Source organism: Mustela lutreola, chromosome 1 (assembly GCF_030435805.1).
Source record: "Mustela lutreola isolate mMusLut2 chromosome 1, mMusLut2.pri, whole genome shotgun sequence".
Taxonomy (NCBI): domain Eukaryota; kingdom Metazoa; phylum Chordata; class Mammalia; order Carnivora; family Mustelidae; genus Mustela; species Mustela lutreola.
Genome location: NC_081290.1, coordinates 32815678 through 32829973, shown reverse-complemented (window position 1 = coordinate 32829973; position 14296 = coordinate 32815678). Strand labels below are relative to the sequence as shown.

The window sequence follows — 14296 nt, the reverse complement described above, 5'->3', positions numbered from 1 at the left end:
AAAAAAAACAAAAACGCATGACCTAACATGTGACCACCTTTCCAGCCTCGCGTGTACTCTTCTTGGCCAAAGAATGTGCAGTTCTCAAATGTACCTTGTTTTACATGTCTCTGCCTTCTTAGTGCTCAACCATGTTTCACAGCCAACTTGTAGTGAGGGGAAACAATGCAATAAGCAAGTTAATGTATGCAAACTATCTTCATGATTATTCACAAAGGAAGTCCAATGTTTTTATTTTTTATTCAGTGCTTTAACTGCCCAAACAAAGGGTCTAGATGGAAGATTACTCAAAACTAAGGAAGGAAGGATGTGACTTGGATGCAAAGCGGACACATAAGTATTTAAAGTGGAAGGCTCTCTTTAGTCCTATATCACTAAATGCTACCACTGGAATGTGGAAGAGTTTTACAATATACCTCAATATTGTAACCTAAACACTCTTTATATATAGGTCCCTGACTAGGCTTAGTGCCTGACAAGTGTTGGGTCTTAACTTCCTTTCTCCAAAATCCAGTTGAAAGTCTTGTAGGTAAAGTGCACGCAGTGAATAAACACTAGTTGTTTCAATCAACGACAAGAGTAATTCTAAAACTAAACTTACGAAATATCATGAAAAAATTCTACCAAAATTCTTTAAAAGCAAGGCATTCAAAAACTGCATTTCAATGCTTTAAAACCATGGCACTGAAAAACATTTTCAACAAAAATTTCAGTAATAAGCTTTGGTTTCCTAATAAGTACGGTTTCCAAGTTTCATTTAATAAATCAAGGTTGTTGGGGCGCCTGGGTGGCTCAGTGGGCTAAGTCCTCTGTTTTTGGCTCGGGTCGTGATCTCAGGGTCCTGGGATCGAGGCCTGCATCGGGCTCCCTGCTTGGCAGGGAGCCTGCTTCCCCCCCTCTCTCTGTCTGCCTCTCTGCCTACTTGTGATCTCTGTCAAATAAATAAATAAAATCTTAAAAAAAAAAAATCAAGGTTGTTGACTATATTTAAAATTGGAAAGTTCCAGGTTGGTAAGTTACCTGACTCGCCCAAGCAGACTAGGTACCCGGAAAAGATAATTCAGAAGGAAAATAGTAATCATAGGAACAAAAGGAGGCCCTGGTCTGCTGACTCCTTATTTTTCCATGAGTATAAACATATTTTATCTAGGAAAAATCACTATGAATGACATATTACTGTTTCTGTCAATATAGCCTGCCAATCAATATACCAAAGCCAAGCAATAGTTAGAAATTATTTTATAATGAAAACAATGCAAGACAAATAGTAATGGCCATTACAGCAATAAACTGGGATGCATTCCCCCCACTGCCGCTTCTATGGACTTTAAAAAATTACATTCAGACTGGTGTGGATCCCTACATTTCTAATACAATTTCAAAGCATTTTCTGATTTAATTGTCTTCTAATGTATTTTATAATATAAACCTCAAATACTATGTATCAAAATTGAATTATATAAAGAAGCTAGGCCAAATTTTTTTCAAAGCACCAAATTTACCCAGAAGGAATTCCGCATTTCACCAGAAGAGGCTGAACACGATTACTATAAAATACCAAGGAAAGTGGATGTCAGCAACTTTATGCTAAACATCTGTGTTACATTTCCATAGCAGAATGCTGAACATATACATTATAAACCACCATAAATCAAAACTGAAAAAGACAAAAATAAAAACTTACAGCTCCTTTGCAGTACAGTCGTAACTTCCCGGACGGAGTGCGAACAATCACAGACATTCTTTTTCTTGCGCTGAAAGAGGTTTTCCATCATGTGTCATCATAGGGAGAATATGCATATATGTGTTTCTCATGCCTCACATATTTTAAAACTCACAGTGAAAAATAAACTTTACCGAATTATGAGCCCTCTCCTTCCACATCTACAAACCATCCCCTGGGTATGTGGTTTGGGTACCTTTACAGGTTACATTCTGTATTGTAAGGCACTAAGGTACCATCTGCTTCCCTAAAGGGATAATTTACAAAAAAGACCCTGGGAAACATGCAAGAGTTAGGACCCACCAGGGTAGGAGACAGTTCTGGTTCAGTATTTTCAGGTTTAAAAAAATCTTCAAGTCAGTATCTCAGAGGAAGTGTATGTTACAGCTTTGAATGCAAACAGAAATAGTCATGCATTTTAAGTATATACCCCAACGCACAGAGAAAGGCAAACACGGGCACTTTAAAACTGACGTCAGCATTCACGGCGGTTATTTTTCAATGATTTCTAGCAAACCCCTGGCAGCATGTAAAAAATCTATTTGTATTACCAAGCTAAGCTGATGAGCACAAGCGTTTGAACACTGTGTTGGCGATATGAAAATGTTAGTCCAACACACAGCATCTGCCAGCGCATTGATAGAGACGGCAAGGAACAGGGAGTAGGACAAACTGGCAGAGCCCTGCCTAGGATATGCCTCATTTGGAACCAAGTGTGCATAGACATTCTCTCCAGAAATGAGGAAGGGCGGGGAAGGGACTTCTCAAGTGTCTGTATCTATTTGTTTTACCTTGCAACATTTGCTAAAAATGGAGATAAGTCCAATACAAAGTAGCCAAGATACAGCTCCTTGCATACAGCCAGGAGCCTCTTTCTGAGGCATCTAGAAATATTCAGTCCTCTGTGTTTCCAACTCTAAACCCCACTGCATTGGTTCCTCTGACTGCATCCCTGCACTTTGGGAATACATTTCATTGGCCCTCTTTGCAACAACATTGTACAGTTTATATTCTGTCTCAGCCCTTCTTGGTGTCTTCCTTAATCCAACTTTAATGAGATGGTCCCAAGCTCTTCAACTTTCCTGCTCTTCCCTTCTCTTGGCAAAACTCCCAAGTCCTGGATAAATGGGAACCCTTTCTGTAGCATCAGAGTGGAGAAAAGTCTCCCTGCCACAGAGCTTAGGAAATTCATGATCCACAGTCACTTGTGTGCTGTCTAGCGACACACCACCTCTAATAAGCTCTCTCTCTCACCATCTGCAGGACTTGGACCACCTTCTCCATTCTCCAAGTCTTTAATGCATCCTCATCCTCCAGACCCTTGGAATGTTTGCACTTCACCTTGATGGAAGCCTCAGACAAGAAATTCTCATCCTTTCTGCCATTAACACCTACACATTCATGCATTTCCCGGCTGGGCATCATCCCCTCTGCTTCTTCTCCTGATGATGGAGGAAGTATTTCCTTTCCTCCCAGAGACCTTCCTCTCCCACGTGTTGTGAACCCCCGCTCTTCCTCAGTAACCTCACTCCTAAAGTTATGCTGCTCTCCACTGAGAGTACATCGTCCCCTTCTAGACGGCGTCTCTCTCATCAGTATTTAAACATATTGGAGTCTCTTGCCTATGAAACTCAGCCCAAACAACCCACCCTCCTGGAGCCACATCCCTTTCACAACTCAACCCCAAGCAACTGCCGTATGCACAGTCTCTGCTTACATCCCCTGTGCGCCCCCTCTGTGTGACACCCCCACAGGCCCCCGTCATTCCCACCTGGCTTCTCTCCTGACCCTCCCAATGAAGGGTTCAACCCATCATACACTTCCCCTCTTCAGCTCACCTAACTTTGCTGTGTTCTCTGACACAGACGACCTCTGTCACCTCGGGGGGAAAAAAAGCATCTTCTCCGGGCTCTGCGTAGCTTCCCTCTCTTTACCCTCCACCGCTCTAACCACAAAACAATCTCCTTTCCTGATTCCCCCCCTTCTATAACTAGAGTTAGTCATAGCAAATCCTCAGTCTTTCTTGTTTCCCTCACTCTGCTCTATATTTTATATTCAGGAGATCCAACTCATTTTTGTGGCTTTGATTACTGTGGACAGGCCAACAACAACCACACTGAAATCTCAGCCACAGGCTTCTCCCTGTGGTCCGGGTCCTTGCAACCACTGCCTACCTGCGACACCTCCAAGTGTGTATCTCACGGGCACTTCAAACAGGACGATTCAATCATCTCATCCTGCACATCTATTCCTCTCCCTGTATGTGCCATCTGTGGAAACTGTCCCTCTACCCACCCAGCTGTTCACATCAGAGACACCAACCCCCCCTTTTCTTCTTTGACCCCCAGTCCATCCCAAAGGCTCCCTGACGTTCTTCCAAGAGGTATCTGGATTCTATCAACTTCGCTTTCTTTGTGCTACCATCATCCTCGTCCAAACCACTAATGTTTTTTCCAGACTCTCTTTGAAGACCTCCGTAGTCACTTTTCTCACTTTCGTCCTCAAGCTCACCCCCATTACTGCATCCTGAAAGACCCTAAACCCTTAACCTTGCTTTATTTTTCTTTGTGGTTCTTCAAGGTATGTGTTAATAAACAAACATACCCAATGATAATTGATATACTACTTAAAATAATTTGAAGGTATAATGCAATTAGACTTAGGAAAAAGAGCCACTTTGACATGAAAAAAAAGGTGGGGGATACATTTTGGAAATACCTATTACAGTTACTCATCAACCTCTCATGCATTTCCCTTATGCCTTCCAGTGCACACAAGTAAGGAAAACAGTGTTTAAATAATACATTAGAAAGACCCTGTTATTTTTTATATTAACCATGGCATGTGGCCACCCCCAACAAGTCAACAACCAAAGTTGGCATTGAAAAGGAAATGCCTTTTAATTTTTTTTTCCAGTAAGCTATGTTTTTTTTAAAAAAAAAATGTTGTGTTTATGTAAATTCCAGTTGGTTAACATACAGTGTAATATCAGTTTTAGGTGTACAATTTAGTGATTCAATACTCCCATACATCGCCCAACGCTCATCACAAGTGCCTTCCTTCATCCCCATCACCTACGTAACCCATGCTCCCACCCACCTCCCCCTGGTAATCCTCAGTTTATTCTCTATACTTAAATCTGTTTCTTCGTTTCCCTCTCTCTTTTTGTCCCCCATGATTGTTTGCGTCGTTTCTTAAATTCCACATAGGAGTGAAATTATATGATATTTGTCTTTCTTTGACTGACTAATTTTGCTTGGGATAATGCTCTTTAGCTACACCCATGTCATTGCAAATGGAGAGAATGCATTTCTTTTTATGGCTGAGTAATATTCTATTTTGTATATCTACCACATTTTCATCCAGTCATCAGTTGAGGGACACTTAGGCCCTTCCCATAATTTGTCTATTGTTGTTAATGCTGCTATAAACATTGGGGTGCATGTGTCCCTTTGAATTAGTATTTTTTGTATCCCTTGGATAAATATTTAGTAGTACAATTGCTAGATCACAGAGTAGTTCTATTTTTAACTTTTTGAGGAACTTTCATACTGTAGGAAATGTCTTTTCTAGTATATAATCTTGCCATATGGAGGAGAAAGTTCAAGAAGGTAAGTGAACACTTATTTCCTTAAACAGTGAAGTGTTACTTCCTGCCTGTGGCCTGACCTTAAGTGTCCTATTGTTAATGGTGATGCAGTCTTTAAAGACCATCCTGTCTCATCCTGTCTGTTAACGGAGGCCTATTTGCCTCAGGAGTGTATTCGTTTGGAAATGATGTAGTCATGCAAAAATAAAAAGCCAAACTCCTAGACTAGTGCTGACTGTTATTAGAAGGTCTCTATTATTTGGCGTTAAAAAATAAAGTTAAGTAGGATAAGCTCCTTGATTTCTGCTTTTTCCTACTAAATGGTAACTGGTTTTATACCTGACAGAGAGACAGGTATGGTTTCTGAAATCCCAAAGATAGATAGATAGATAGACTGCTGGGTTCCTAACTCTTGATAAGGATTTGGTACACATAAATCCTGCTGTCTCTAAGTATAACGATGTTTCCAGATCACCAGCCATGAGAATCCTGGTCCTATAACCCACAGTTGTGATGCAGACCTGCTTTGTTCAAAAATATTTTTAATGGTGCCTCCAGGAGTCATTTCTGGCAATACTCTGAAGATAGGTGTTTATGATTTCTTAGCTGTTATGAACAATTATAAGCGATAATGTAGATTTAAATTAATATTTATTCTAAAAAAGTTAAGTTAAAAAAATAAAGCATAACTTTCTAGTTACTTAAAAGGGAAAGAACAAAAATATATAGAAATTTATCTTACGGATAGATACAAATCACAGAGCAGATGTCTTACCTGGTGAATTCCAGAACATTGAGTAATTCGTATCTTTCTTCTTGTCCCAACTATGAAGGAAAGGAATATATGATTACATCATGTTGGAAATATTGTGGGTTTCTTGGAAATAAACCCTATGCATGAAGTTTTAATATAAAAAAAAAACACTCATAAAGCATCCCTTCTGAATACATTCTCTTTAAGCGAATTTATTAACTTTCAGGTTAAGAGGGAAGGCTGAACATACACATTTAATTTCTGTCTTTCCCAAAGCTTCACTAAAACGACAGTAAACACTTTAAAAAGAAAGCAGCTTACAATGGCGGGAAAATAAGAAAAGAGACAATAGCACCAGAAATGTGGAAGCTGGAGCACAGATCAGTAGGTAGTAGCTTAGCAGATCCAAGAAGGCTGAATGCCATAGCGGTCATGGGAAAATCTAAGAACCCACCTGATTTGTACCATATGATCCTTAAGTGGTTTAATGATATGAAAAAGTAGATAGTTCTAGAATTGTGAGGTAAGAGAGGGGCCTAAAATGTGGAGAACTGGGTAAGATCCATTTGAAAAGAGCTCTCAGCCCTGGCCCTTCCTTTGGTCTAGAAGAATCTTTTCTCTAGAGTTGACCAGCACAGTTGAAGACATGGCATTGATATATTCATATTAAATGCCAGGCCCCAATATCTTAACCTACTCAGCCAGACCTTTCCAGGCAAAAATCTGGAAGGGTACAGACACCATGACTTCCCAAATGAATCTCCCAGACCACCCTACAGTAGAGCTCACTGTAGACAAAAATCTCCCTCAGGCTCTTAACTATCACATCTGCTTTCAAGTTCCTTCTTCTTAACCATGAGAGTACCAAAGATTAACAGACATCTAATGACCCTAACATCGAACAGAGATATCCAAAACCAACAGACAAAAGCAATTTGTAGGAAAAAGATTTCAAAACAAAATTTCCTGTGGACCAAAGATGTTTCAGGTTTGGGTTTCCTGATGGGCCCAAGGGTCTGGTGGGTGGGTCCAGGATGTCTCTGCATATAGTATCAACCCCAGACTGAAGTGGTTTGTCACATGTGTCATTTCCTGCTCTACATTGGAACCAATTACTGTGGCTTCCTGGTAGCATAAAACTTTTTTGCAGGGTTTTACACCCTTGGAAATACTGTTGCATAGGCCAGCATATGCTTCTTAAGGGGACCCATGCAAAAAATGTGTGAAAGAATAAGACTGTTTATAATAATTCTTGTGCTTTTATGAGAAATACTTATACCCTGATTGATGCTCTTTGGTGGTATGGGAGGAGACTGGCCTTATTATTCTGCATATTGCAATTTGTGTCAAAAACCCAGTAGAGTCTATCAGGCATTCCCATATGCAAGAGCTACAGTGATGTAAATGCTGCTCTTTCCCCCTAAGTAGAAAATGAGAAATTCTGGAGAAGAACATTTGAAAGTTGATATTTTACTTTTGATGAAGTATGCTTTCTTCCAAAACTATATTCACTGCAGATGACTGTTTCAGACCATTTTATATTCTGGTAAAAACTACAGTTTAACTAAAGGCTTATAAATGCTTTGTAATTAAGCACTTTGTTAAATGCTTGTAAAAATTTTTAAATGAAGATTTCAAAAAAGCTATCATTATTTCTCTCAGGGAAGTAATATGACATTAATGAAACAAGAACAGGATACTATTAAAAAGAAATACTGAAAGAACAAAACAAGCTTCTCGAAACCAAAAACATGGGAGCAGAAATTCAACAAAACAAAACACGAATAGTAAGTTAAGAAAATAAACCTAAAGAAAACTTCCAAAAAGCAGAGCAAAAAGTCTAAGGCATGAAAAGCAGGAGTATAAAAGCTAAAGATTAGTTCAAGAATTCTAAAGAGGGCAAAAAGAGGGAAGGAAAATTGAATCATTCAAGAAAAATTTTCCAGAACTGAATTTTCCAAATGGAAAAAGGCCCACCAGTGCTTAGCACAGTGGGTTAGAAATATTCCCACTAAGGTATACAGTCACAAAATGTCCAAACTCTTGGGAGAAAGGTCCTACAACCTTCTAGAGTGTGGGGGAGTGGGTAGGGGTTAAGTTGCAAAAGATGTGGAATCACAGTAGCTTCTGATTTCTCAATGAGGTGTACTGGAAACCAGAAAATAGTGGAAAAATCAATATTTCTAAGGAAAATAATTTCTATCCTGTAATTCTATATTCATCTGGACTATCAATTAAGTATAATGGTAGGATGGAAAATGTTTAGACTTGAAAGGACTACAAAAGAAATAAGCGAGTTACTCCCCATGTATCTTTTCCCAAAACGCCACTAGAAAATGTATTCCACAGAAGTAAAAGAGTAAACCAAGAACAAGAAAGACATGGGATTTGGAAACAAAAGATCTAACACAGGACAGAAGTAAAGAAAGTTTTCAGGAATATGAGAAAGCAATTCCAGGATGACCACCATGAACAAGATGGGGACACATCAACCAGTGTGTCTCAGAGTCCTAGAGTCAAGAGCTAGACTCACTGAGGGCTATCACTAGTGTGCCCTCTGTTCCCAGAATAACTTTTTAATCTGAAGAAACAAACATGAAATGTCTTCCATCAAAACAGGGAAGTTACCAAGAAAGAAGATTTGAGACACAGGAAATAGTCCCATACAGAGGAATATCAAAACGGATTCCATGTGCTGTAGAAACAGGCCTTAGAACAAAGTTGGCACAGACCGAAAAGAATGGTGAACTTGTAGAGCTGTGATTGGGCGTGTCTCAAGGTAAGAACTGCCACTGACAGATCACCTGGTGTAACTTAGTACACTTGGAGTACGTGTACTAAGAATACATGGGAACAATCACTAATAGGTAGAGAGAACATTAAGCATTGAAAAAAAAAGATAAGGGACTTATCTTTAGGAAATAAAGGAAAAATTATTTTCAGGAAATAATTTCTATCAGGAAACACAAAATTAAAGAAGAGAAAAAAATTCTTGAGTACAACAATGTTCAACTGTGAATACTGGTACAGGCATAGTAACAAATACTAAGTCACGAGTTTTTTTAGTGAGAGGCAACTTATATACAATAAGGTACACAGACGTTAAACACACAGTTTGGCAAAAACTATGTCTTTTCCAATGGTATGATGGTGTAACCACCACCGCCATCGAGATGTAGAACATTCCCGTCACCCCATAAATTCCCTGTGCTCTCCTCTGATCCATGTCCTCCCTGACCCTAAGACAACCACTGTTCTGAATTCTACTGCCATGATTGCTTTTGTCTCATCTCGAGAGCACGCACTCCTTTGGGTCTATCTTTGTTGGCTCGACATGATTTTTTGAGACTTATCCATGTTCTTGATGAATCCACAATTCCTCCCTTTTTATTGTTTGGATAGTCCACTGGAAGTGTATATCACAATTTGTTTACCCCTTCTCTTGTGGCTGGATGTTTGGATTGTTGCCAGTGTTTGACTACTTTGAATAAAGCTGCTGTGAACATTCCATTAGGTATCTGTTTGTGGACAAAAGCTTTCATATCTCCGGGGTAACAATTGCTGGGTCAGGTGCCTGTTTATCTGCGTTAGAAAACTCTGAGGCTTTCCAAAGGGCTCGTGCCATTTCACACGTCAACTGACAACACATGGGTGCTTCACGAGCTCTCTATTCTCATTAACATTTGGTACGGACCGTGTTTTTAATTTTATGGTGGGTATGTATATAGCACCTCATTGTGATTTCAATTTGCATTTCACTGATGGCTAATGATTTCTTATTTTCACATGCTCAGTGGCTATTCGTATATCTTCTTTTGTGAAATGTTTGCTCAAGTCTTTTGTGTATTTTAAAAATTAGGTCTGAATACTTGTTTCACTAAAAGCTGTAATGTAATTATAGTAATATATAGTCATATAGTTAATATATATATTCCGGGAAGGGATAGTGAATCAAGAGAGATAAATCCTCACTTAACATAACAGAAGACAAAGTCACTAGATGTGTTCAAATGGAGGAATGAAAACAGCTATCATTCATCACATATGTTTTTGAAAATAGATTTATAAGTGTCCGAAGAAAGAGATAAAGCGGCTGCTTCTGGGGCAGGGAACTTCTATTTTATTATGATCCTTTGATATTATTTTATCTTTGAAGTTATGCACACATCACTGCTTTGATGAAAAAGACACTTAAAAAGAAATAACTTGGGTCAACCGGGAAATTAAAGAAGAATTGAAAAAAATCATGGAAACAAATGACAATGAAAATACAACGGTTCAAAATCTGTGGGACACAACAAAGGCAGTCCTGAGAGGAAAATATATAGCAGTACAAGCCTTTCTCAAGAAACAAGAAAGGTCTCAGGTACACAACCTAACCCTACACCTAAAGGAGCTGGAGAAAGAACAAGAAAGAAACCCTAAGCCAAGCAGGAAAAGAGAAATCATAAAGATCAGAACAGAAATCAATGAAATAGAAAACAAAAAGACAATAGAGCAAATCAACGAAACTAGGAGCTGGTTCTTTGAAAGAATTAATAAAATTGATAAACCCCTGGCCCGACTTATCAAAAAGAAAAGAGAAAGGACCCAAATAAATAAAATCATGAATGAAAGAGGAGAGATCACAACTAACACCAAAGAAATACAAACTATTATAAGAACATACTATGAGCAACTCTATGCCAACAAATTTGACAATCTGGAAGAAATGGATGCATTCCTAGAAACATACAAACTACCACAACTGAACCAAGAAGAAGTAGAAAGCCTGAACAGACCCATAACCAGTAAGGAGATTGAAACAGTCATTAAAAATCTCCAAACAAACAAAAGCCCAGGACCAGACGGCTTCCTGGGGGAATTCTACCAAACATTTAAAGAAGAACTAATTCCTATTCTCCTGAAACTGTTCCAAAAAATAGAAATGGAAGGAAAACTTCCGAACTCATTTTATGAGGCCAGCATCACCTTGATCCCAAAACCAGACAAGGATCCCATCAAAAAAGAGAGCTATAGACCAATATCCTTGATGAACACAGATGCGAAAATACTCAACAAAATACTAGCCAATAGGATTCAACAGTACATTAAAAGGATTATTCACCACGACCAAGTGGGATTTATTCCAGGGCTACAAGGTTGGTTCAACATCCGCAAATCAGTCAATGTGATACAACACATCAATAAAAGAAAGAACAAGAACCATATGATACTCTCAATAGATGCTGAAAAAGCATTTGACAAAGTACAGCATCCCTTCCTGATCAAAACTCTTCAAAGTGTAGGGATAGAGGGCACATACCTCAATATCATCAAAGCCATCTATGAAAAACCCACCGCAAATATCATTCTCAATGGAGAAAAACTGAAAGCTTTGCCGCTAAGGTCAGGAACATGGCAGGGATGTCCATTATCACCACTGCTATTCAACATAGTACTAGAGGTCCTAGCCTCAGCAATCAGACAACAAAAGGAAATTAAAGGCACCCAAATTGGCAAAGAAGAAGTTAAATTATCACTCTTCGCAGATGATATGATACTATATGTGGAAAACCCAAAAGATTCCACTCCAAAACTGCTAGAACTTATACAGGAATTCAGTAAAGTGTCAGGATATAAAATCAATGCACAGAAATCAGTTGCATTTCTCTACACCAACAGCAAGACAGAAGAAAGGGAAATTAAGGAGTCCATCCCATTTACAATTGCACCCAAAACCATAAGATACCTAGGAATAAACCTAACCAAAGAGGCACAGAATCTATACTCAGAAAACTATAAAGTACTCATGAAAGAAATTGAGGAAGACACAAAGATATGGAAAAATGTTCCATGCTCCTGGATTGGAAGAATAAATATTGTGAAAATGTCTATGCTACCTAAAGCAATCTACACATTTAATGCAATTCCTATCAAAGTACCATCCATCTTTTTCAAAGAAATGGAACAAATAATTCTAAAATTTATATGGAACCAGAAAAGACCTCAAATGGCCAAAGGGATATTGAAAAAGAAAGCCAACGTTGGTGGCATCACAATTCCAGACTTCAAGCTCTATTACAAAGCTGTCATCATCAAGACAGCATGGTACTGGCACAAAAACAGACACATAGATCAATGGAACAGAATAGAGAGCCCAGAAATAGACCGTCAACTCTATGGTCAACTAATCTTCGACAAAGCAGGAAAGAATGTCCAATGGAAAAAAGACAGCCTCTTCAATAAATGGTGCTGGGAAAATTGGACAGCCACATGCAGAAAAATGAAATTGGACCATTTCCTTACACCACACACAAAAATAGACTCAAAATGGATGAAGGACCTCAATGTGAGAAAGGAATCCATCAAAATCCTTGAGGAGAATACAGGCAGCAAGCTCTTCGACCTCAGCCGCAGCAACATCTTCCTAGGAACAATGCCAAAGGCAAGGGAAGCAAGGGCAAAAATGAACTATTGGGATTTCATCAAGATCAAAAGCTTTTGCACAGCAAAGGAAACAGTTAACAAAATCAAAAGACAACTGACAGAATGGGAGAAGATATTTGCAAACGACCTATCAGATAAAGGACTAGTGTCCAGAATCTATAAAGAATTTAGCAAACTCAACACCCAAAGAACAAATAATCCAATCAAGAAATGGGCAGAGGACATGAACAGACATTTCTGCAAAGAAGACATCCAGATGGCCAACAGACACATGAAAAAGTGCTCCATATCACTCGGCATCAGGGAAATACAAATCAAAACCACAATGAGATATCACCTCACACCAGTCAGAATGGCTAAAATCAACAAGTCAGGAAATGACAGATGCTGGCGAGGATGCGGAGAAAGGGGAACCCTCCTACACTGTTGGTGGGAATGCAAGCTGGTGCAGCCACTCTGGAAAACAGCATGGAGGTTCCTCAAAATGTTGAAAATAGAACTGCCCTATGACCCAGCAATTGCACTATTGGGTATTTACCCTAAAGATACAACTGTAGTGATCCAAAGGGGCACATGCACCCGAATGTTTATAGCAGCAATGTCCACAATAGCCAAACTATGGAAAGAACCTAGATGTCCATCAACAGATGAATGGATCAAGAAGATGTGGTATATATACACAATGGAATACTATGCAGCCATCAAAAGAAATGAAATCTTGCCATTTGCGACAACATGGATGGAACTAGAGCGTATCATGTTTAGTGAAATAAGTCAAGCAGAGAAAGACAACTATCATATGATCTCCCTGATATGAGGAAGTAGTGATGCAACATGGGGGCTTAAGTGGGTAGGAGAAGAATCAATGAAACAAGATGGGATTGGGAGGGAGACAAACCATAAGTGACTCTTAATCTCACAAAACAAACTGAGGGTTGCTGGGGGGAGGGGGGTTAGGAGAAGGGGGGTGGGGTTGTGGACATTGGGGAGGGTATGTGCTATGGTGAGTGTTGTGAAGTGTGTAAACCTGGTGATTCACAGACCTGTACCCCTGGGGATAAAAATATATGTTTATAAAAAATAAAAAATTAAAAAAAAAAAGAAATAACTTACTGAGTCTATAATCACTGAGTCCGGTGTTCTTCCAGTGAAAACAAAATTCAGTTGCTTGGCTGCTCTGACCAATGCTCCTTCATCTGTTTTAGGAAAAAAGGTAAAAGCAAATACATGGTGAGGTAAGATAATTACCCCTCGTAAAACAGAACTACATCACTACATTTTTCTAATGAATGTTAAAAGAATTAAAATTCTGTTTATCCTGGCCCCTGTTGAAATCCATTTGTTTTGAAATCATATGAAGGTGCCAAAGAAACGAGAAGACTCATCTTAAGGATCTGAGACTCGTATGGAACCAGGAGTCATATTTGACTGTTAACAGACCCAAGAAGGGTAATCTAAATGTACCATTGATCCAGAATATTCTATAAAATTTTTTTTCTCAAAATAAATGCACAACATTGTCTTACGTTTTATGCTTTTCCTCCTAAACCACTGAATGTAGAGAAATGCGAATGGAGGATTCAATTTAAATGGATATACATGCATGAAGCTGTACATTTGGAACTACTTTAACACTATGTGTCAACTCCACTCAAAAAAGAGAGAAATTGGATAAGATTTGTACAAGATTGGAAAAGATTGGACAAGATTGGAAAAGAGAGAAAGGGAAAAAAAAGAGAAAAGAAATGGATATAAATGAACTGATGTTTGTTTTATTATCTATTACTTTCATCACCGTATT

At 38.8% G+C, this 14296-nt stretch overlaps 1 protein-coding gene across 4 annotated transcripts in view; it reads right to left on the bottom strand.

Moving 5' to 3' along the window:
• Positions 1-14296, bottom strand: part of ATP8A1 (ATPase phospholipid transporting 8A1) — a 241269-nt gene that overhangs the window by 119738 nt on the left and 107235 nt on the right. For all 4 annotated transcript variants that reach the window (XM_059162405.1, XM_059162398.1, XM_059162414.1 and 1 more), the window contains 3 exons: positions 13609-13691; positions 6088-6137; positions 1685-1754 (listed from right to left, as the gene is read on the bottom strand). In XM_059162405.1, coding sequence (XP_059018388.1) covers positions 1685-1754; positions 6088-6137; positions 13609-13691 — 203 coding nt within the window. The remainder of the gene's footprint in view (positions 1-1684; positions 1755-6087; positions 6138-13608; positions 13692-14296) is intronic.